The 24,507-nt window shown below is 51.9% G+C and overlaps 2 protein-coding genes and 1 pseudogene across 2 annotated transcripts; 1 reads left to right on the top strand and 2 right to left on the bottom strand.

The window, feature by feature from the left end:
* The window catches only part of LOC141725900 (uncharacterized), a 215,890-nt pseudogene that overhangs the window by 34,284 nt on the left and 157,099 nt on the right, over positions 1 to 24,507 (top strand).
* On the bottom strand, positions 345 to 10,024 carry LOC141725850 (uncharacterized). Its single transcript, XM_074529994.1, is given in 3 exon segments — positions 345 to 1,354; positions 1,357 to 2,198; positions 9,882 to 10,024. Coding segments are annotated over 2 exon segments (990 nt in total). The 5' UTR covers positions 1,967 to 2,198; positions 9,882 to 10,024; the 3' UTR covers positions 345 to 974.
* LOC141725859 (uncharacterized) lies at positions 21,622 to 23,526 on the bottom strand. The gene is made up of 2 exons (XM_074530012.1): positions 23,291 to 23,526; positions 21,622 to 23,138 (listed from the first exon to the last, which is right to left on the bottom strand). Exons 1-2 carry the CDS (start codon positions 23,310 to 23,312, stop codon positions 22,216 to 22,218), a joined length of 945 nt encoding a protein of 314 aa, XP_074386113.1. The 5' UTR covers positions 23,313 to 23,526; the 3' UTR covers positions 21,622 to 22,215.

Raw genomic sequence — 24,507 nt, 5'->3', positions numbered from 1 at the left:
CCCCAAAAAGGATGAAGCCAATTTTGTTCCAAGAATAAGTAAATGAGTTTATGGATATGCAAAGAGTCTATGAATATGAAACAGGCTGATGTCATGTGAGATAAGAACCAAGGAGCAAAGGTTGTTATGGCCACCAAGACCCCCCAGTTATTTTCGGGGACACTCCTCAATTATTCTGCCTTGATTACATCAGCCTGTTGCATATTCATAGACCCTCATGCATAACCTTAAACTCATTTACATATTTCATGAACTATTTTACATGGCGAATCCTTTGATTACTACTACTACTATTAGTAATAATACTACTACTAATAAAAATAATTTGAAATTAAGGGGCTCTCAGGAAAAGCTATGGGAGTAGAAATAACAGTTTTTTATTAGGAAAAAATAAAAATACAAATGCAGTAGTACAAACAAATAAACAGCAGTGACAGAATCAGAATCCCCCGGGAATCCAGTGAAAAGGGTTGATCCTCTTGGAATCCAGTGGGAAAAGGGCTGATCCTTTGGGAATCCATTTCCTACCACTCAAAGGCAGGGCACAGGAAGGGCCGTGGAGTTTTCATAGGGTATCCCAAGGGTGGAGTTGGGGTTTGGGTCAGGGAAGGAGTTCTTATCAACATAAGAAGGGTGAGATCAAATTCCTGCCTCTTAGCAATAGCACCACTCCACACAGAACATGTCCCCAAATCCTAAATTCCCTCTAAAACAACTGAGAAATTATGCAATATCAGATATATTCAATGAATTTCCTTAATTTAAACCAGTTTTGGGTGTCCTTAAAGGATGAAGGTGAAGCAGAGGAAAATTAAGACCAAAGCAAAAGGTGAAGCAGCCAGGTTTGTTCCCACCATGGATCACAGGGAATGTCAGTGACCAGGGCTGTGCCCAAAGTGCCTCCTCCAGTGGGGGATAGAGCTGGAGCAGCGCACGAAGCTCTGCCCGCACTCGGGGCACTCGCAGGGCTTCCCTTACCGGTGCCTCCGTTGGTGTTGGGTCAAGTGAGAGCTCTGTGAGAAGCTCTTCCCACACTGGGGACACTCGTAGGGCCTCTCCCCTGTGTGGATGCGCCGGTGGGTGACGAGGGTGGAGTTGTACTTGAATCCCTTCCCGCAGTTGGGGCACTGGAAGGGCCTCTCCTCTGTGTGAATCCGATAGTGCTGGAGGAGATTGGAGCTGTTCTGAAACCTCTTCCTGCATTTATCACACTCGTAGGGCCTCTCCCCAGTGTGGATGCGCCGGTGCCTGATGAGGTTGGAGTTGCGCTTGAATCCCTTCCCGCAGTCGGGGCACTGGAAGGGCTTCTCCTCTGTGTGACTCTGATAGTGCTGGAGGAGAAGGGAGCTGGTCAGAAACTCTTCCCACACTTGGAACACTCGTAGAGCCTCTCCACAGTGTGGATGCGCCGGTGGGTGATGAGGTGCGAGTTCTGCCTGAAACCCTTCCCACAGTCAGGGCATTGGAAGGGCCTCTCCTCTGTGTGAATCCGATAGTGCTGGAGGAGATCAGAGCTGGTCAGAAAGCTCTTCCCACACTTGGAACACTCATAGGGCCTCTCCCCAGTGTGGGTCCTCTGGTGCCTGATCAGGTGGAAGCTCTGGCTGAAGCTCCTCCCACACTCCCCACACTCGTAGGGCTTCTCGCCAGTGTGGACCCTCTGGTGAACAATCACGTCGGAGTTCCGCCTGAAGCTCTTCCCACACTCCACGCACGTGTGGGGCTTCTCCCCATCATGGGGCTGATCATGGAGCACCAGCTCCGAGCTCTGGCTCCGTCTCCGGCCGCCTTCCCGGCCCAGGCTGGCTCTTTCCCCCTCAGATCCCCGCCGGCTGCGTTTGCAGCCCCTCCTCGTGCGGCATCTCCGGGACTTTTCCTCCCTGTTGGCTTCCTGTGCCGTGGAGCTGCTCAAAACGGCCTCTTCCACCAGGTTCTGCCGCGGGCATTTGTCCTCCCTGCTCTCCATGCTCAGCTCCTGCTCTGGGGAAGGAAGGACAAGGACAGGATGGGATTTGCCTCCGTGCCACAGGCAAGGGCAAGGAGATCCCCCAGGGCTGAGCTGCAGCCGGGGCCGTGCTGGGCTGGGAGATGGAGCAGCACAGAGGGGAAAGGGGCACTGACTTCCTCCTCACGTGCCTCTGTGTCCCGGGGCATCTTCCTCTTCCTCGCAGCCTCCCAGGCCTTGGCAATGGGAAATCCTGGTTTGGGGAAAACAACGGATGAGCGCGTTTGTAGGAGCGTTGGGGGGTAGGACGGTCGGGACGGACGGAGACGAGAGAGCTCTGCAGCCAGGGCGTGGAACTTGTGGTTTATTGCAAAGGGCCTGGGTGCAGGGCCCTGCTTGGAGCTGCCAGGCACAGCTCGGAGCAGGCCCGAGAGAAGAGAGGGGTAGAGAGGGTGAGAGGGTAAGAGAGTAAGAGGAGAGGAGCATAAGAGAGTAAGGGTCCCATTACAATAGAATAAATTTTCTTCTGTGTTGAATATACTATTTCTCACTAACCAATCTAGTACAAGATACAAATCCTATAGCATTTACATACAGCCTATAAGAATCATTACATCTCATACTGTGTTACATTTTACACTCTAAAAACTCTTCTTTGGACCCCTTCTGCTGAGCCAGTAGGGTCTGCGGTGACCCTTTGATCTGTCTGCAAGCAGAGGGAATTGTTTCATCAAAAGGGGAATTACCTTCAGCTGGGCCACACCATTGTTTTCCCGTTGTTCACTAACTGAGGTATCTCAAAGCTTGCTTTCATTTCAGTCTTCCTTATACTTTCTATATTCTAAAAATCTTTTCCCAGATAATCATATTTATAAGGCTTTCCTGTTTCACCTTCCCCAACACACAATGAGTTTGAAGGTCCCTTTTGCCCAAGTCCATCTGTACAAGTCACCGGCAACCTCGTCTCCAGGAAAACCTCACAAACACCAACATTCAGCCTGAAAAAGCCTCCCAGGAGTTCCCCGTCCCTGGTCTCTCCCCTCTGGTGTTCAGAGGTTCCCCCCTGTCCCAGCTGCTGGGGTCACGCTTGGATTGGGGGTCCCCCTTCTCCTCGGTGCCCGCCCTGCCCAGACTGCTGGCAGTCCCAGCAATGCCAAAAGCTCCCCCCGCTTCGCTCTCCCCATTTCGGGATGCCGGGGCTGTTTGGGCTCCCGGGCTCCCTTCTCCCCTCATTCTCTGCTCGGGGCTGCAGCGGCTCCAAGGAGTCCCCCCTGCCCCTCTCCAGGCTCTTGAGGCTCCCGCCAATGGCGGCGCTCCCCCCTCTCTGGGCTCCCCACTTTGGGCTCCTGGGGGACACAGGGCTCTGCTCCTCCAGGCTGCCTCTGCCGGCAGCCGCCACCGCCACCCCCCGATGTCCCCCCAAGGGGCCTTTTCCGCTCAGCCTTGGACTCCTTCATTCTCCAAACATCCCCAAAAACCCCAACTCAGGAACCCCCCAGGATATCTGGGCCCAGTTTCCGCTCCCCGCTCACAGGTTCGCTGGGGGGACAATGATCCCACAGGTGGGGGCTGCGAATTCAGGCAGGGATCGACCGCGTGGTTCCCTCAGCTCAGCCTCGATCCGCCTTTGTCCCTCCTCTTCCTCCCCACTCCTCCCCTTCCATCCCCCATCCTCCTCCCTCTCTGTCTTATCCTCATCTCCTTTTCCTCTTCCATCCCTCCCCTTCCATCCCATCTCCTCCTCCTCCCTAACCCCACCTCCTTCTCCTCCTTCCATCCCTGCTCTCTGCCTTTATCCCTCCTCTTCCATCCCTCCCCCTACTCCTCCTCCCTAACCCCACCTCCTCCTCCCCCTTTGTAATGAGTTAATGTCTTAGTTTGTTCATCAACTTGCTAAACACTATGAAAAGGGGAAAAGCCAATAATAGAAAAACCGCAAAGAAAGATGTAACAAGCTAGTATGTTGCAAGATGAATATTACGGGCTAATATACTGCAAAATAAATCTCATAAGGCCTAAACTGGAAAATGTTAGAAGCTAATATGTTGAAAGGCTAAGTAAGCAATGTGTAACTATACGTACCTATGTGCCTATTGTTTGCCGAGGAGTAAGGGGCAAGGCCGTTGACAACGGTAGCGGGCCTGCTATGATTGATAGCACAATATTTGCTTATCTGCTGAGTATGCTTAAAGTTCCAGGAACCAGACCAACCATACCAACTAAGGAAAGGTTGACCATGGGGCAAGAAGAAGACTACCGGCCTTCATCCTCTGACCACCGGGAGGCAGACTACGACCGCCTAGCAACAGGAGGAGAATGCACAGAGTACTACCCTGAAAGACACGCCAACCCGGAAGCAGGACTGTATAGAAACCCCACGAAATACCAGAAGCGGGCGGCAGTTGGCGGAGCGGAGACTCCCCTGTCGCCCAGCGCTGATTTGCTTTTTGCCTTGCTTGCTGTAATCAATAAAAATTGTTAATCTGATTATACTCACTTGGCAGACTGACCACTCCAATTTATAACACCCTTCATCCCTGCCCTGCCCTTTCCTCCCTCCTCCTCCCCCAGCAGCAGCCACACCCTCGCTGCCCCGTTCCCGCAGCCCTCGCAGCCGCGGCAGGAGCGGGGATGGAGCCGGGACAGGTCGGGATGGGCAGCGCGGGGCTCTCGGCTGCTCCAGCCGCTGCGGGCGGGGGAACCCGGCCCGGGCCAAAGGAGAGGCAAACTGGGCAAACTGGGGGCACATCACAAAGCTAAGGATGCAGAAGAAAATGGAGCTGAAAGAGTTATGTTAATATTAACTCCAAACGATGAAAAAATGGAAATTCCAAACTTTATGGAAGCAGAGAAAAAAGAATTAAAAAAGACAGGAAGGGAACAAGATAAATCAGGGAAATGGAAACTTCTTGATAGAAGAAAATTTCTTAATAAAATGTGCTTCTAAGAAAATATTAGAAGACATGCATCAGAAAACCCACTGGGGTACTCAAGCTTTGTGCGATCATTTTTTAAGGAACTATGGGTGCACTGCGATTTTAGGAGTTGCAAAGGAAATAACTGAAAGATGGTTAATTTGCCATACGATAAAAAGGTGAAGAGGAAAACAATATTAGAGGTCATGAGGTAGCTCATCGACCATTTCAAAGTATCCAAGCATAAGTTTGGTTTTGTTAGGCTCTAGATTTATTTGTAAAATACCCCATACAATATAGAAGAGAATATGCCATATGTTGGACAGAGGATTTTAGAAGAATAAAAAAGTTTGAAGTTTTGAAGACCCGAGTAAAAACAAGAAAAGAAAAAGGGAAAGGGAAGGGAACAAGAGGAAAAATCAGAAAGAGAGTGGGATCCTCTGCAGCTCTTGCCCCCTCCGTTCGCGGCCCAGGCGCCTGTCCCGGGTCCCGGCTCGCTGCCCGCCTCAGCTCCGCCTGCCCCGCTTTCCATCCCAGGTGTGGCCTCACTGCCCAGGGCAGCTCCACCTGCCCCGGCGCTCTCGCTCAATTTGTGTGCCCTGCTCCCACTGCCTGGCCCGCGGCCGCTCTGCCGCCCATGCTGGGCAAGATGGGGGTTGCTCTGTCCTGCCGCCTGCTCCGAGCTCACCGCGCCCACCGCACCCAGGGGGGGTCCCAGCCATCCCATCCCCGCCTGCCCTGCCCGTGCCACCTGCGCTGGGCACCGCCGCTGCTGCCGGGCTCTCCCACCTGCCTTTGCTCTGCCGGGACCCGCCGGATCAGCCGCCATCAGCCATGTGGGGGCTGCCCACGCTCCGCCTCGGGCTCCACGGGAAGATCCCCCTCTGCCGATTCCGGCAGCAGACCCTGCCCACACTCCCACCGAGCCTCGGCGGGATATCCTCCCCTGACCCCGTCCTGCTCTGAGTTACGTCCCCTTGGTAACCACAGCTCCGGCTGTTCAGGGAAACTCTCTCTCTCTACAGGAAGCACCTTATCGAAACACTAGGACCTCAGTTAAAAGGCAGCCCTCTCCAAATTCTTTCCCAAAACACGGGAGAAAGGCTATAGAAGGGAAAAAAGTGAAAGAGTTAGATGAAGGGATTGCTCTATTTCCGTTCAGAGAGGTTCCCATGGGAGGGATGCGCTGCCCCGCCCCGCGGGAGCCACCAGCGCCCCTGCCGGCCGTGCCCGGAACTGCACCCAAGGGGAAAGCGCCGCAGCCCAAAGGCCGGGACTGGCTCCGGGCTCTGTTTGCTGTCAGTGCCGCAGCTGTTGCTGTTTGTTTGCTTTATTACACACACTAGTAAAGAAATCTTATTCTTATTCCCATATCTTTGCCTGAGAGCCCCTTCATTTCACTAGTCTAAAAATTAAGAGGGAGGGGGTTTGCTTTCTCCATTCCAAGAGAGGCTTTTTCTGCCTTCCCGAGCAGACACCTCTCTTGTAAAGCAAGACAAGCACCCACAGGCACTGAGGAGGCTGCAGGAGGGGCACAAGAAGGCCCTGCAGCACTTGGGCACAAAGGCACAGCAGGTGAATGCAAGAAGGGAGCAGCAAAAGGCCAAGCTGAAGGCAAAGGCCCAGCTGAAGGCAAAGGCCAGGGCACAGTTCCTACAGCCCCTGAGGGATCAACCCCAGGGCCCAAGGGGCCCCAGCACCCAGGGCACGGCTCGGCCACAAGCACCTGGCAGAGGCATTGCCCTCCTCGGCAGGGGAGAGCCCACCCGAACAGCCCCTGGCAAGGAACCAGGGCTCCAGCTGCAGGGCACAAGGACACTGCAAGCACAGACAGCAGCACCCTCAGCACCAGCAAGTCCACCCCTTGATGGACATGGATTGGCAGGGCTGACACAGCTCCCATCACACCAAGGACCCTCCACACTGCAGCCCTTGAGAACATTCATGGTGGGTTTGCATTGAGAGGAGGCATTTCCTGATGGACACAGGGGCCTCTCAATCCACTCTGAATCTTTGACATATGGGGGGGGGGGAAATGCTAGAAATATGTTTGATTAGTGAGGAGATAAGTGGGAAAGATGAGTGTTTTTATTCAACCACTATTGGTACATGTGGGAGAAGGATTTGAAATGCATGAATTTTTACTTGGCCCTAATTGTTATCATGATTCACTGGGAAGGTATTTGATCACTAAACTTGGGAGGCAAATTAATATTATAAAAGGTGATAGAGGGGCCAGTTCTATTGTACCTCTGAGTCAAATGTCAGGCAAGGCTTATGCTCAAGTGAACCCTGAAGTGTGGGTAGCTCCAGGGAAAGAGAGAAATTTAGATATGGAGTCGCTCTGAAGCAACCAGGACAAGTGGTGTCTAAAAGTAACACCCTGTTCCAGGGGAGGGAAGGAAGGGGAATCAGACACAGCGCAGGTCACCGCCCCATGCTCAGCTCAACCCGCGCATCTCTGGGTGCTTGTGAGAGCCTGGCACTGAAATGCCCTGAGCAGGAAGGCTTCAATATCTTCTGCTGACACCATGGCACCTAACAGGGAGGCAAAAGCAATTCTCACTGCTTCAGCAACCACTGGAGCAGATATCAAGGCATATTCTCCCACAGCAAGCTGGGCTGGCACAGAGCCTGCCCTGGCACTTTGCTGCTGCCAACACCCAGCCAGGACATCGGCTCCTGCCCAAGGAGTGCAAAGCAGCACCACTGGTGGCCAAGGGGCCCATGCCAAGTGTCCCTGAGGCCAGAAACAGCCGCCAGCACAGCTCAACACGGGGGGACCCCTCAGCCTGGCCTCAAGGGCTCTGAAGCCCCGGAGATTTGCACTTCCCGCCCGCAGCAGGAGGATGGGAGGCCGCCCCTGAGCCTGCCCTGAAGGCAACGCAGCAGCAGCCAGGGCTCCACAGCGGGCCAAGCCCCTGCGCCTGCCCACAGATGCTCGGCTGGAATCCTCTGCAATCCTGGCCACCCTCCTCTGCCATCTCCAGCCACTGGGGCCAAGCCTTGCTGCCACTGCTGCAGCTTCAGCGCTGCCTGGGCCTGCACTGCCACAGCTGCTGGGGAACACCAGGGCACAATTCCACTCTGGGGCTCACTGACACCCACACTCTGGGCTGCCGGTGATTGCAGTACTGCAAAATGTACCGATTTCGGTTCTTTTAAACATTATTTCCCTACTCAGGCTTGGTTTTCTTTGCCTTGGGGAAATGACTTTTAAAGGTTTTTTTTTAAGGGGTGTTACACTGCTAAATGGAGATGAGTTTAACACCTGAACAGACTGGGAACAGCACAAAAGACACCCACAGAGAAAACGACCAGCAACAAAACATCAACATTGCCCAGCAGCAGGAAGAGAAGCTTCATTCCAGGCAGCCTCCACAGGAGCTTTAGAAATGCAAATGAACACTGCTGGGCAAAGTGTGGACAATGTACCTGGGTCTCTTGCCTGGGGCAGGAATTGGGCTGATTCCCTCTGCCCCTCACCCCAAGCTCTGCCTGCTGGCACTGATGGAATTTGCACAGCTCAAGGCAGAGCCCAGGGGGAGGATATCTGACCCTGCAACAGAAACGGGTGAAGCTGCAAAGGGAAACAGCACATGGAGAATGTTGGGAAAACTTCACTATAAATAATTGGGGGGGGAATCATCCCTCTGCCCACTCCAACATGTGCTGTCACTGTCTGTGTGATGTAGCATATACTAGAGTACTGGGGTTTTTTCCTACCAAATATTCAGGGAAATCAGTTGGGAATCCAAGGATTTGATTATTTAATTAGAGAAAAGCAGTCAATTGATGCAGCCCTGGCTGGAGAGGGCAGCCAAAAATTGAAAATGATGAACGGCCAGCAGAACAAATTCTACAACCCCATGGACCAGGCCCTGGGAACCCGAACCAATTCATATCAGGAGCCACAGAACCCATTTCTCATTTCAATGGCATCATTAGATTATAAGCTGTCCTCGGAATAACCAACCAGACAGCTCCGGCTCCTGACCTTCCTGCTGACCAATCCACTGAAATGAGGAACACAACCCTAAACAATGGGATGGGATCAGATCATCTGTTAGCAGAAACAGGAGGAGTTTGTGGAAAATTAAATGACACAAACTGGTCTTGGCAAAAAGATGACAAAGGAAAAGTAGTAAAACAGATATCAAACGAAATAAGAAAGCAGCTCATGTAGGGATTCAAGTGCGGAAAGGATGGGAATGGGACACGGTTTTGTGGCTCCCTGGCAGACCATGGGTTAAACCAATGCTGTTTCTCCTCTGATGTGCTGCAGCAACTCTCATCGTTTTACCATGCTCCACACCTTGAGAGTGCAGCTCATTCAGCAGCTGAGCAAGGCACCAGGGATTTGTAGATAAGGAAGCAACGGGCGAAACCATCAGCTTCAATAAATGTTACTAATTAACATGGACTGCTGCTCACAGAAAGTCACGCTAAATTCCTGAACTTCCAGAAGAACAAGGATTTAACAGAGCCATGAATATCGGCTGTTTTACAAAAGTGGGGGTGCACATTAACGAGGACATGCAGTTGGCGGATCGGGAAGTCTGAACCTTCCAAGCACCTCAGGCAGTGGGCAAAGGGAGAGGGAGATGAGGCCGGGAAAATGAGGATAAAAAGGAGGCTGCGAACTACAACAATGGCAGAGAGCGCACGGCAAATGCCCCACGGCCTCTCCCTCTGCTTAGCAATAAAGTCACTTTTACAGGACTCCTCTGTCTCCTCTGCGCACAGAAACCTCCGGCCACGGGAATTTCCCCGCACAGCCCCGGGCACGGGGCAGCCCCCTCTGTCCCAGCCACAGCAACCGGGCCGAGCCAGCGCTGCTCCGGCAGCGGCTCCTGCCGAGGCAGCGGCCGCAAGGAGACCGCGGGCAGCCGCTCCCGCAGCGCCCTCACGCCAGCGGCAACACGGGCCGGACACGGCACAACGAACCCGCCCGAGCCCCCTGCCGCCCCCGAGGCCCGCAGCCAGCCCCGAGCCCCCGCACAACCCAGCGCGGCTCCCACCTGTGCTGCGGCCGCCTCCGAGCTCCGCCGCCGCCTCACCGCGCTCCGGCCGCTGCCGCTGCTCCTGGGCCCGCACACACGCTCCTCGTCAATGGCGCCGCTGGCCAGGCACGGCCGCCCTCAGCCCGCCACCAGGACCCTGCTCCGCCCCGCCCCCACCAATCAGCGCGCCCCAACCACGACTGACGGCACCATCGCCCAATCGCAGCCAGGGGCGGGCTCTGCACACGGCACAGCCCCGCCCATCGCTCTCAGGGCCCTCCGGGCTGTGAGAGGGCAGAGCCGGAGTTGAGGCACAGCCCTGGAACGGGCCCGGGCCCGAGGGGGATTTAGCTGAAAACACATCAAACTTCTCTGCAGCTCCTGCCACGGCTTTCCCGCCACTGCGGCTTCGGTCGCTCCGGCTCAGGGGGAAGCCCTGGAGCCTCACTTCTCCTACCCCTAATTAGGAGCATCAGGGCTTTGCTTTGATTTCCCCCAAAAACGGGAAAACTGTCCAAATCCCTGTGGATGAGTGGGGGGTGGGAGAGATTTCTGACAGAAAACTCCAAAAACTCAGAGCAGGATAATGAGAAGTAAGTGAGGACCCTTAAATCCAGCTTTCCCCCACGCCTCCTTCCTTCCAGCTGCACCTCCTACCCCGGCAGTGCCGCAGACAGGGAATGGGGCCGGGCTCAGTTCATGCCCCGGGGCTTCTCCCTCTGCTCAGGGACAGGAGTCGTTCCCCTGCTGCACCCTGGGCTCTCTCCCACCGGAGACTTCTCCAGGAACTTCTCCGAGCTGAGTCCATCCCACGGGGCACAGCCCCCTCCAAGTGCTGCAGCGTGGGTCACTGTGCCCCAGTTTCTCAGTGCTAATCTCAGGGGACTGTCTCTCGGGATATTATCACTACAGCACTCGCAGCAGAATATACACACGGCATTTAACAGTTCTGAGTTGAAATTAAAGGAACCAACGAGAGAGAGAAAGAGCGAGAGATTCCGATCGCGGCGCTCCGGAGCGGCGGGGCGGGAACGATCCCTGCGCCAGCACCGCCGGCCCCAGGCCAAGCCCAGCCCCGCAATCCAACCCCGCTGCTCACAGCGCCCGCCCTCCCTGGCCCGGGGCACAGCGAGCCCCGCACCCGCTGCGCTCCCGAGCACAAAACGCCCCTTCCCACCGCGCTCACCCGATAAACACAGCGCCCCTGCAGCCGCTCACGCCTCTCTCGCTCCTCCCGAGCTTCTCGGCCTCCCGCACCCTCTGCCCCGCACCTGGGCCCCGCCAGTGCCGCGGGCTGGGGGCAGCAGCTGCACCTTCCTCTGCCTCTGCTCCAGCCCTGCCCAGGTGCCTCGGCTCCCTTCGTGCTCGCCACAAACTGAGGCCTTCACAAGGCTGACCTAGAACAGAGGCCAGACACGGTTACACAATAAAGCAGGCATTTGTTAAAAGGATACACCTTGGGGAGAACAAGACCCCAGCCAGGGCTACGCCCAAGATGGACCCAAATGGCCACAAAATGGACGGCCGGTCAGGAGGTCTATCACTTTTATAAGTTCTGGGCCATTTGCATATTGGAGTTAATTGTCCAATTATGTCTTTAGATGATGAAGTCCCATCCTTCTTGTTTTTCTCTCTTCAGTGCCCGTTGTTTATGCTCTTGGGCCTGAAGTTTGGATTATTTGACCTTGGGTTCCCAGCTAGACCAGGAATTGTTTTGTCTCCCTGCTCTGTGAACAGAGCTCAGCATCCCTTAATATGAAGCCCAGACCCACAGAGTAAAGCAGCACAGAATCTGAAAAACAGAAAAGCCAAACCTTGCGGCATCAAATCCATGAGAGCCCCCCACACACTCCCCACACCTCCCCCTCAGCACCCCCCAGGCCTTCCCCATTGATTGGAGCCCCCAAAAAGGCTCCCAGGCCCGAGCCCCTCGGCCCCCCCGAACCCCCGGCCCATGTTCTCACCTGGGAAGCCCCAAATCTTTGGTAATTCTCAACTGGGAAGACCCAAATCCCTAGAAACCTCACCTGGGACCCCCCCAAAACCCTTCCAGGATCCCCCAACCCTTCCAGGAACCCCAAACAAACCCGGGAGCCCCCAAACTCCACCTGGGATCCCCCAAAACCCCCAAAACACTGATGACATTGGAACAGAACTGGTGGCACTGGGTTGGTGACAATGGAATGGAACTGGGGACACTGGGTTGGTGGCACTGGGGTGGTGGCACTGGGAGAGCCTGGGGGACACTGGGGTGGGTGGTGACAGTGGGACAGAACTGGTGGCACTGGGGTGGAATCGGTGACACTGGGCTGGTGACACTGGGGCATCCCTGGTGGCACTGGGCTGATGGGACTGAGACAGGAGCACTGGGCTGGAACTGGGGACAGTGGGAGGGAACTGGTGGCACAGGGACAGGGATACTGGGACAGGACTGGGGACACTGGGAGGGAACACTGGGATGGGGACATTAGGAAGGGATTGGGGACACTGGGCTGGTGGCACAGGGGTGGAACTGGTGACACCAGAACACAACTGGTGACACTGGAATGGAGACACTGGAACACAACTGTGACACTGTGACAGGAACACTGGGACAGGATGAGGGGCACTCGGATGAGACTGGAGACACTGGGCTGAAACTGATGGCACTGGGCTGGTGACATTGGTATGGGGACAATGGGGGCTGTGGCACTGAGAGAACTGGGCTGGTGGCACTGGGACAGGACTGGGGACACTGGGCTGGAACTGGGTTGGTGACACCGAGCGGTGGCATTGGGTGATGACAGTGGAACAGAGCTGGTGGCACTGGAATTGAACTGGGTACACTGAGGTGGTGACAGTGGGGCAGCCCTGGGGACACTGGGCTGGTGGCACTGGACTGCTGGCACTGGGATGGAAGTGGGGACACCAGGACAGGACTGGTGGCAGTGGCACAGGGACACTGGCATTGAACTGGTGCCACTGGACAGGTGGCAGTGCCGTGTCCCTGGTGGCACCTGTGCGGTGCCCATGGCCCTGCAGTGTCCCTGGGCTTGGCCCGCACTGCCCTGGGCATGGCTGAGGACGGTGTCAGTCTCTGTCCAAAGTTTCTCTCATCTGCCTCAGGATCGTTGTGAAAAGGACAGAAACTGGGACCACAGAAAAAGACCCTGGCTGGAATCCTGGTCTTGCTCAGGAGAGCTGTTCACCAAGACCCTGAGGCCTGAGCAAAGCCCTTGGCTTGCCCAGCTGTAGTTTGCAGGTGGGTTTGTTTCCATGGAAGACTGAACCTAATGAAAAGGAGAAGGGGGACACCTTGCCCTTTTCTTCCCTTGCACCCGCTTCACAACGATGGCCCTGGAATTTCCCCACCTCTCGGCCTGGCTGGACTTTTCTGGGGTTATTTTGGTGGTCCTCACGGAAAACCGCAAATCTGCTTCACGACCACCGTGAGGCACGGACTGAGATGGGAGAAGCCTCTCCCTCAAGGGCTGAGACATGAGACCCCCATGTGGAGAAGCTCCCCCTCCTCCCAAGGGCTGGGACTGAAACCCCCAACCAGGGCAGGTGTGGGGAGGCGAGCTGACCAAAGCCAGATGTTTGCCTGTAGCTGTGGCCATTGGGCCAAGGGGACAATGGCTCTCACTCACTGCTGAGAACATGGACTCTTTGTACCCTTCTGCAATACCTTTTTTTTTCCCCCAGAAATTACAACAGAGTATTCTTTACTACTTTTGATTCAATTTCAAGACTCCTCCCCTTACCCCATTTAAAAAGACAATAATAGGAGTTTGAATTGATCAGAATCTTTGAGATCTTCCCTGACATGACCAGGCAAACTCTGTTGACTGAAGACTTCAAAGGATTTCATCTCTCTACATTTGGTAGTTCTATACCTTCCTTTCTCTTCCTCCCTCTTTTTTCTTATACTTCCCCTTTTCCCCAATTCCCCCTAGCACATTTTGCTGTGGTCATTCAATACAGATGCATTGGTTTTTGATTATTACTGCAAATCCCCTGTGCCGTGTCGGGTTCTTTTGCACTCTGAGATCAATTCACGAATCATCACAAACCCGTTCGTAAGGACGGGTTGTGACATTAAATTGGTGTCATGGACAGGATTCTGACAGACAGAGGGGTTTGCAGGGCTGTGTGCAGTCTGTACCAGGGGAAGGAAGTTTCACAGCACAGGGCGTGTGATTCGAATTTCTTGCAATCTGCACACGCACAGGTGAAAAGCAATCCCCATACTCTGCTGAGGGTTCTGTCTCCAGAATTTCACAAATGATCTCTCCGTGCAAAAGGGGGAACTGTTTCTGGTGTGTTGGTGTGCATCTGCACTGTCTGGGAAGGAAGAGAAAATTTGAAGAAATTAAGCAAGGGCCTCCCAGGCAGATCTGTCCCTTCACCTACCCAGGGAAGTGAGGGGAAACACAGCAAGAGCTGTGTGGTTGTGTAACTTAGATCAGTATTTCCCTGTCGAAGTTTTTGAGCCCCTTTACAAAATAACTGTTTTGTGTGTGTGGGTGTGGGGGGGTGTGTGTGTATCTGGACTGTCTGGGAAGGAACGGGCAACCTAAAGAAACTAAGCAGGGCCTCCCAGGCAGATTCTGTCTCTTCACCCACCCAGGGAAGCAAAGGGGAACACAGCAAAGCTGTGTGATTGTGTAACTTAAGTTTGCACCTCCCTGTTGTGGTTTTGGTCCCTTCACAAAATGACTCAAAACCTCAGTGCAAAAGGTAAAGCTGAATTTTATGCTCTGCTTGCTAAATACAATGCCATATCTTCTCCATGAGAAGAAGAATGGGCAAACTGCAATTGGTTTAATTTAGAAAATATTATTGATAGAATATGTTCTTTGCAACATTAAACCTGGGCAAAAATAAAACCCTCCACTGCTCAGGTTTGGGAGTTTGGCTCACAGCAGCCATAGAAACTCGCTTTAAGTCAAGAAGTGAGGAAAATGCTACAATAAACTCCCTTCAAAATCCAGTTGAAGTTTTGCAAAAACAATTTGATGAAGAAAGAAATTAAAATAATTTATTACGGGCTGCCTTGAGAAAGGAACATGTTAAAAATTCACAGAACGCTGATTCCTCACAAGAGACAGAGAAGAAGGAAACTCCTCACTCACATTAATCAAAATTACCCTCAAACAGAATTAGCTCTGATGAAAAATTGGGGGGAACACTGTTGTTACAATAACACAAAACCTCTAATTAAAACAGAATGCAGCTATATCAATAATGAGGATCTTGACCTGCATGTAACCACCAAAGAAATCCCGCACACTGCCACTGAATTAACAAAACTTGCAAAGCAGTACGGGTTTCTCCCCCACAAATCCAAAACAGAACACAAATGCCAAGTGTCTCTCACCAGGGGAGATCAGATTCTCTTGTCAGAACAAGCAGCCGGTGGGTGCTGGGGACATGGGGTGTGCTTAACAACGGGAGACAGACGCATCCCATGGTCCCTGACTCAGAGTGCAGCTCATTGGGCAGGGCCTCAACCCCTTGGAAAGGGGAGACCTTTTAACCAGAGCTGGTACCCCCGGCCATCCCTGGAAAACATTCACAGAGCTGCTTGCTTGCAAATGATGCATGAAAGAAAATAGACTACAAGCTATGAGTTACCAATCCAATCACCTGTAAAGCCTGAAATTACGACCCCTTTAATTCTAGGGCTTTCAGAAACACTTAAACCTACATCAATTTTCCTTCAAAAACCCATAGTAGCTGTAACTCCTGTAGAAACACCAGATAGATTTCTTAGTAACCAGAATGACCCATTTGTTCCCCTTTATGACTTGCTGAGCAAAGGGGTGAAATGGGATTGGACTCCTTCTCAGGAGGCAGCATTGCAATTGCTGATTTTTGAAGCAACATCTCACCAAGCACTGGGCCCTGTCCATCCCACAGATCCCTTTCAGGTGGAATGGGGATTTGCCTCCTCAGGGCTGTCAGCGCACATTTGGCAGTGGGGTCCTGAGGGTCTGACAAGGCCTGTTGGTTTCTATTCCCGTGGCTTCAAAGATGCTGAGAAAAGATACACTACCTGGGAAAAAGGATTGTTTGTGGTTAGCTTAGCTCTCATAGGAGTGGAAAAAATCTTAGCAATACAAGAAACTCAGAGCTTGGATAGCAGCCAAGACAAAATTGCCTCTGTGATTAAAGCAACGCCTCCTTTCTCCTCTGCTTCTGCTAACAGAGAGGGACAAGGCAGTGCTCACGCTGATGAAACTGTTTACTTTCTGGAGTATTTTCCAGCGTGAGGGACAGAATTCTTTTCTTGTCTGTATTAACACTGAGTCCTCTGCTGTGTTCATATTTGGGTTGGTCCAGGCTGATGCTTTTAAAAGAGCTACAGGAGATAATTCTGTTAAAGCAATGCAAGGATGGTTTGCAATTTTCCTAAAACCACAGGAAATTCAATCTGATAATGTTTCTCACTTACTGTCAAAGGTGTGCAGGATTGGGCAGAAGGTGAAAAGATTAAATGGACTTCTCACACCTCTTACTATAGATGGGGGGTAAATGGGTGCTCCAAAATCACTGCTTTTTGCCCGACAGCTCCAAGCATAATTCCTTCACTATGGGAAACAGATGATTTCAAGAACCCAGCACATCACCCTGGACAACCTGTTTTGGTGAAGCCCCTGCTGCTGTAGGGGAAGTACCACTGCTGTTCAAAATGTCTCTGACAATTCCATTGTTCTAACTTTTTCTGCCTCTTCGTGGCAGAGTCTGTTGTGTTTACTTTTACAGAAGAACTCTGAGGGACATGAAGACCTGATAAACCATGATAACACTAGAGATGGACAACAGAAATCATCTTTTCCCTTCCCTTTCTGATAACACCAGGTGATGATTTTACACGTAACATGTAAATTAATTGAACTTGAATAAATTGGCTGCCACATCCAGAGATTTGACCAAATTACAACAACCATAGAAGTCATCCTTACTGGCATTGGGAATCAGCGACTGCCATCAAACATTTTACCAAATTGGGAGAAAGAAAATGTAAATGATCACAAATTGGTTATTGATGCACTCAGTTCTACACAAAACAACGTTTCTTTGGCTCTCAGCTGTATCCAGGCACAATTGTAGATGCAGTCAGTTGCTGCCTCAATTATAAGAGCAGGTGAAGAAGGCACTTTTCCCACTAAAATTTGGAAAATAATTTGGGACAATGCCACTTACTTTGAAAGAGAATTCCAATCCTGGTGGAACTTAGTGAATTTTACCTATGACCCCATTTCAAATACAGCCAGGTTTTGTGTTAACTATACACAATGCCTCAGAGCATTTGATTTTCCCTGTTATAGCATTAGAACTGAATTACGACAAAGCTGTTCTCTATCCCATAGAGAATGGGACCGTCAAATCGATGAGAAATGGCAAACTGTCAATTTAGAATCTTGTATTGTCCGAGAACAACAAGGGCTCATCTGTGAAATCAATGCAATCAGAGCTCAAGACATTTGTTTAGACACAGAGCAAAATATGTGTCATTTTGAAATTTGTCCTAACAAGACTTCTGAAACAGTCCTTATATACATAGGCAATAGATGTGCATGCTTTAGAACCATTTGTGATTTTGTATTCGTAGAGAATGTTGCAGTAGATACTAAAAATCTTTCCAATTTCTGTGCTTGTAAATTTACCAAGATTACAGGATGCGATTTCTCCTATAAAGCTCCACTTACCTCTCACTACCTGTTGCAATCTAACTACACACTGATTCACAAACTGATGCCTACTCCTATTGGGATGAATCTCACTTTGGTAAGACAACTGCTGCTCCACCGAGACTTGGTTGAAATCCTGGAGAAGATTCAGACAAACGGACAGAAAACCCTGGTGACTGCTCATCACAATGTGAGACTGATACATCGTGTCATGGAAAGAGTGGAGGAAGATGCCGAGCACAGGTGGTGGGATACTCTTTTAGGTGATCTCCTTCTGCCATGGGTGCCCTGAACAGTGTGTGCCATGCCATTGTTATCCTTTTGTTTCTAATTCTGTTTGGTTTTATTTTATCAGCAGTCCCATTCATTATGAATTGGAGCATGAAACAGCTGACAAGATTGATGTCTATAGTTAATGCACACAACTTGGCTGATGTCCTCTACACTCTGGACATCCCCATGACATTTGACACAAAGCAATTATGAATGAAGCCTATGTGTTTTGGAATAATTCCTAATGTCCATTTATGATTTTGAGGAAATTACTTTCGATTTTTAGTGAATTGCTTTAGAAAATAATTTTTTTAAGTTAACGCTTGTATTAATATGTGTTGATTGCTTTTGCTTTTGATTGTTTGTGACTGGTTATAACTATTTAAATATTGTCTTAAAAGTAATATTGTTTTAATTAATCAACCATTTGTGAAAATTGTTATGATAATCAATATTATGTTTGTTTATTGTTTCCCTTTCCACCTCCTTCTCCTATCCTTTCTTTTCCTTCTCTCCCTCTCTTTTTCCTTTCTTTCTATCGTCCCGATTTTTCCGGGTTATACTACCAACATACTGCGAGTTCTGCAGACTCATCAATGATGCTCCAGAGTTCTGCTGATGAAGACCCCTCAAGACAATTGTGAGTCATGGGGTTGTGTGCGAGTCTGTCCGAATTTTCCCTCATCTGCCTCATGATCGTCATTGGGGGACCACTGAAGAGAAGACCCCGCTGTCTGAAATCTCTGGCTCCATGGGAGAAAGTCATGTGCCTGAGACCTGAGAGCACAGCTAAGCCATTGTTCTCACAGGTGTTGTTTGCTGTGTGCTGCACTGAGCCCAATGAGAAAAAGGGGGCACCGTGCCCTTTGTGCAACAACAGTCTTGGGAGCTGTCCCACCTCTCGGCCTGGCTGGACTTCTCCTGAGTTTCAGGTGGGCCCCCCACAGAAGACCCTCACCTGTTTTACAACCACCGTGACAGACAGACTGAGATGGAAGGAGCCTCTCCATCAAGGACTGAGACATGGAACCCCCATGTGAAAAGGCCCCTCTGCTCCTTCCAAGGACTGGGACTGAAACCCCCAGCCCGGGGCAGGTGTGTGGGGGAGGCAAGCTGACCAAAGCGAGATGTTTGCCTGCAGGTTGTGACCGCTGCACCAAGAAGACAATGGCTCTCGCTTACTGCTGAGAGCATGAACTACCTGTTACATCTATTCCTTATTGTATCTGTTTCCCCTCCCTTGCAATTTCCAATACAGTTATCATAATAAAAACCTCTGAGTTAGCGAGAGACTTCGAGATCTCCCCGACGTAACAGGCGGGTCCTCGACTGGACTGGACCAAAGGACTTCGTCTCTACGTTTGGTAGCTCTATCCCCCTCTTTCTCTCTCTCTCTCTTTTGTCTCTCTCTTCCTCTCTCTTTTTCATTCCCTTAATCCCTCTATTGCATTTTGCTGTGCTCATTCAATAAAAGTGCATTTGTTTCGATTATCATTGCAAACCCCCTTGTACCTTGTTGGTTCTTTATGCACCCCGAGATCAAATCCATGAACCATCACAAGACCTGTCCGTGAGGACGGATTGTGACAACCCGAGGACCCCTCCCCAAATTCCCCTCCAAAGCCCCCCCAGCACCCCCAGACCCCTCTAAAACCCCCTCAGGTTCGCCCCAGACCCTCCCCAAATCCCTCCAAACGTCTTCAAGACCCCTCCCCAAATTCCCCTCACGACCCCTCCAGGACCCCTCACCTGTCCCTGCGCCTCCTCAGCAGCTCCCGGAGCCCCCCGTCCTCTCCCAGCGCCTCCCTCGCTCTCTCCAGCGCCTCCCGCAGGACCCGCCCGAGCCCGGGGCGGCTCCCGGGGGTCCCTGAGGGGGTCTTGAGGGGGCGGGGGGGGGGGAGGGGGCGCCCGCTCCATGCCCGACCCCAGGGTCATCGGGCACCGCTTCGGGCTCGGCTATGATTGGCTGGTACGCGCGGGGAGGGCGGGAGTTGCTTAGGGAAGAAGCCCGGTAATTGGTTGGTTTCGTATAGGGCATGGTGATTGACAGAGAAGGGGCGGAGGCAGTGCACGGTGATTGGCTGCATAGAGGCAAAGAAGGCGGGAGTTGCCGAGGGGAAACGCGCGGTGATTGGTTAGATCGGTGCACAGGGAGTCCGGTGTTCCTGCGGGGAGACCCGTGGTGATTAGATGGTTTGGGGCGGGGCACGCTGCTATTGGCTGGGAAAAGTCCCAGATTTTTAAGGGAAATTCCCGGTTTTTTCGGGAAAAAACTCTCAGATTTTTAAGGAAAAATTCCCGTTTTTGCAGGAGAAACATTCCCGGATATTTTGACCCCACATGACCCCAAGTAACCTAAATAACCCCCAAACACTCGAAATAAACCCTTAGAAACCCCTAAACAACTCTAAATACCTTAAAATGCCCCAAATAAACCCAAACAAATCCCAAATAAACCCAAAAACACAAACAAAAAAACTCAAATTAAACCCAAAAACACCCAAATTATCTCAAGTACACCTAAAAAAACCCCATATACAACAACATAACTCCCAAGAACCCCAAATAAGCCCAAATAAACCCAAACAAACCCAAATCCTTCCAAATAAACCCAATACTTCAAAATAACCCCATATAAACAGAAATAAACCAAGTAAAACCCAAGATAAACCCCAAATAGTCCATAAATGACCCCAAATAAACACCAAACAAACCCTAAATAAACCCCAAGAAACCCCAGTTCCTCCCATCCCCACCACAAAACAGATCCCGACCAATCAGAACGTGCGGCACTGATGACGATCCACTTGCTGGGCACAAACTCAGAGCACTGGCCCCGCTCAGCGATTTTCAGCCAATCAGCGCCCGGCCCGACTCTGACTCATCACTTGCCGGGCACAGACCAAGGCCTCTCACTGCGGGAAATACTCAGAGATTTCGCGGGGTAATTTCCAGCCAATCAGAGCGCGTCTCGCTGATGACTCTTCAGTTGCCAGGAGCGGAATTAGAGAGGGGGGGGAAGGTGACCCTGGTGATGGGCTGGGGTCCCCAAATTAATCCAAAACGGGGTCGGGACCCCAAAACGGAGCAGGAGGGGCTTGGAGCCCCCAAAACCAAACACGGGGGAGGGGATTGGTGGAACGATCGGAAAGGAGAGAGCGGGGAAAAGAGGGTCGGGACCCCAAAATTGAGCTGGGAGGGGAATGGGACCCCCAAATTGAGGTGGGAGGGGAATGGAATCCCCAAATGAAGCTGGGATGGGTATGGGGTCCCAAAACTGAGCTGAGAGGAGGATGAGACACCCCAAATTGAGCTGGGAGGGGGGTTGGACCCCCAGACAGGATTAAGCCAATTTTGCTCCTGGAATATGTAAAGTACTTCATGGATATGCAACAAGGCCATGAATATGAAACGGATTGATGTAATGGGAGACAAGGACCATCGAGCAAAGGTTGTTATGGCCACCAAGACCTCCCAGTTATGTTCGGGGACACCCCTTAAGTCATCTCGTTTTAATTACATCACCCTGTTGCATATTCATAGACCCTCATACATATATATCAACTAATTTACATCTTTCTGGAACTATTTGACATGGCCCAGCCTTGGGGGTGTCTCCCAATTTAAGGAGCCTCCACTGAAATGGAAAATGTAAACCCCCTCCCTTTGATTACTATTATTTTTTAATTGTTATTATTATTAAAATTAATAATAGTAATTCCTTTTGAAATTAAGGGGCTCTCAGGCAAAGATATGGAAAGAGAAAAAACAGTACTTTATTAGCAAAAATTAAAAATACAAATGCAGTAATACAAATAAAAAGAAACAGTGACAGAATCAGAATCCTCTGGGAATTCAGTGAAAAAGGCTGATCCTCTGGGAATCCAGCTGGAAAACAGTTGATCCTTTGGGAATCCAGTGGGAAAAGGGCTGATCCTTTGGGAATCCATTTCTTACCCCCCAAAGACAGGGCACAGGCAGGGCCGTGGAGTTTTTATAGGGTATCCAAAGGGTGGAATTAGGGTTGGGGTCAGGGGAGGAGTTCTTAGCAACACAAGAAGGGTGAGATCAAATTCCTGCCTCTTAGCAACAGCAGCACTCCACACAGAACATGTCCTCAAATACTAAATTCCCCCTAAAACAACTGAGAAATTATGGAACTTCAGATATATTCAATCAATTTCCTTCATTTAACGCAGTTTTGGGTATCCTTAAAGGATGAAGGTGAAGCAGAGGAAAATAAAGGCCAAACCAAAAGGCGAAGCAGCCAGGTGTGTTCCCAACATGGATCACAGGGAATGTGAGTGACCAGGGCTGTGCCCAAAGTGCCTCCTCCAGTGGGGGATGGAGCCAGAGCAGTGCATGCAGCTCTGCCTGCACTCGGGGCACTCGCAGGGCTTCCCTTAGTGGTGCCTCCATTGGTGTTTGGTCAAGCTAGAGCTGCTGGAGAAGCTCTTCCCACACTGGGGACACTCGTAGGGCCTCTCCCCAGTGTGGATGCGCCAGTGGGTGATGAGGGTGGAATTGTACTTGAATCCCTTCCCGCAGTCGGGGCACTGGAAGGGCCTCTCCTCTCTGTGAATCCGATAGTGCCGCAGGAGACAGGAGCTGGTCTGAAACCTCTTCCTGCATTTATCACACTCATAGGGCCTCTCCCCAGTGTGGATGCGCCGGTGGGTGATGAGGTTGGAGTTGTGCCTGAATCCCTTCCCGCAGTCGGGGCATTGGAAGGGCTTCTCCTCCCTGTGAATCCAATAGAGCTGGAGGAGATCAGAGCTGGTCTTAAACCTCTTCCAACACTTGGAACACTCATGGGGCCTCTCCCCAGTGTGGGTCCTCTGGTGCCTGATCAGACTGGAGCTCACGGTGAAGCACTTCCCACACTCCCCACACTCATACGGCTTCTCTCCAGTGTGGGTCCTCTGGTGTCTGATCAGGTGGGAGCTGACACTGAAGCTCTTCCCACACTCCCCACACTCGTAGGGCCGTTCCCCAGTGTGGATCCTCTGGTGCACAATCAGGTTGGATTTCCACCTGAAGCTCTTCCCACACTCCTCGCACGTGTGGGTCTTCTCCCCATCATGGAGCTGCTCATGGAGCACCAGCTCCGAGCTTTGGCTCCGTCTCCGGCCGCCTTCCCGGCCCAGGCTGGCTCTTTCCCCCTCAGATCCCCGCCGGCTGCGTTTGCAGCCCCTCCTCGCGCGGCATCTCCGGGGCTTTTCCTCCCCGTTGGCTTCCTGCGCCGTGGAGCTGCTCAAAACAGCCTCTTCCACCAGGTTCTGCCGCAGGCATTTGTCCTCCCTGCTCTCCATGCTCAGCTCCTGCTCTGGGGGAGGAAGGACAAGGACAGGATGGGATTTGCCTCCGTGCCACAGGCAAGGGCAAGGAGATCCCCCAGGGCTGAGCTGCAGCCGGGGCCGTGCTGGGCTGGGAGATGGAGCAGCACAGAGGGGAAAGGGGCACTGACTTCCTCCTCACCTGCCTCAGTGTCCCGGGGCATCTTCCTCTTCCTCGCAGCCTCCCAGGCCTTGGCAATGGGCAATCCTGGTTTGGGGAAAACAAGGGATGAGAGCGTTTGTAGGAGGGTCAGGTGTAGGATGGTCGGGACGGACGGAGACCAGAGAGCTCTGCAGCCAGGGCGTGGAACTTGCGGTTTATTGCAAAGGGCCTGGGTGCAGGGCCCTGCTTGGAGCTGCCAGGCACAGCTTGGAGCAGGCCTGAGAGAAAAGAGGGGTACAGAGGGTGAGAGGGTGAGAGAGTAAGACAGGCAAGAGCATAAGAGAGTAAGGGTCCCGTTACAACACAATAAATTTTCTTCTGTGTTGAATATTCTATTTCTCACTAACCAATCTAGTACAAGATACAAATCCTATAGCATTTACATACAGCCTGTAAGAATCATTACATCACCATACTGTGTTACATTTTCAACCTTAAAAACTCCTCTTTGGACCCCTTCTGCTGAGCTAGTAGGGTCTGCTCTGACCCTTGGATCTGTCTGCAAACAGAGGGAATTGTTTCATCAAAAGGGGATTACCTTGAGTCAGGCCACACCATTGTCCTCCAGTTGTTCAATAACTGAGGTATCTCAAAGCTTGCTTTCATTTCAATCTTCCTTGTAATTTCTATATCCTCAAAATCTTTTGCCAGACAATCATATTTATAAAGTTTTCCTTTTTCATCTTCCCCAACACACAATGAATTTGAAGGTCGCTCTACCCGAGCCCATTTCTGCAAGTCATTGTTCACCTCAGCGCCAGAAAAACCTCCCAAACACCAAGATTCAGCCCTGAAAAAGCCTCCCAGGAGTTCCCTGTCCCTGGTCCCTCACCTCTGCTGTTCAGGGGTTCTCCACTGTCCCAGCTGTTGGGGTCACGCTTGGATTGGGGGTCCCCCTTCTCCTTGGTGCCCGCCCTGCCCAGGCTGCTGGCAGTCCCAGCAATGCCAAAAGCTCCCCCCGCTTCGCTCTCCCCATTTTGGGATGCCGGGGCTGTTTGGGCTCCCGGGCTCCCTTCTCCCCTCATTCTCTGCTCGGGGCTGCAGCGGCTCCAAGGAGTCCCCCCTGCCCCTCTCCAGGCTCTTGAGGCTCCCGCCAATGGCGGCGCTCCCCCCTCTCTGGGCTCCCCACTTTGGGCTCCTGGGGGACACAGGGCTCTGCTCCTCCAGGCTGCCTCTGCCGGCAGCCGCCACCGCCA

Source organism: Zonotrichia albicollis, chromosome 31 (genome assembly GCF_047830755.1).
Source record: "Zonotrichia albicollis isolate bZonAlb1 chromosome 31, bZonAlb1.hap1, whole genome shotgun sequence".
In the NCBI taxonomy this organism is placed as follows: Eukaryota; Metazoa; Chordata; class Aves; order Passeriformes; family Passerellidae; genus Zonotrichia; species Zonotrichia albicollis.
This window is presented reverse-complemented; position numbering and strand designations above follow the sequence as displayed.

Bases quoted from the DNA above. Each gene is read 5' to 3' on its own strand.
- LOC141725859 (XM_074530012.1), bottom strand. From the start codon at position 23,312: ATGCCCCGGGACACTGAGGCAG. The intron at 23,139-23,290 runs GTGAGGAGGAAG...TTCCTCCCCCAG, and splicing joins GCCCCGGGACACTGAGGCAG to AGCAGGAGCTGAGCATGGAG.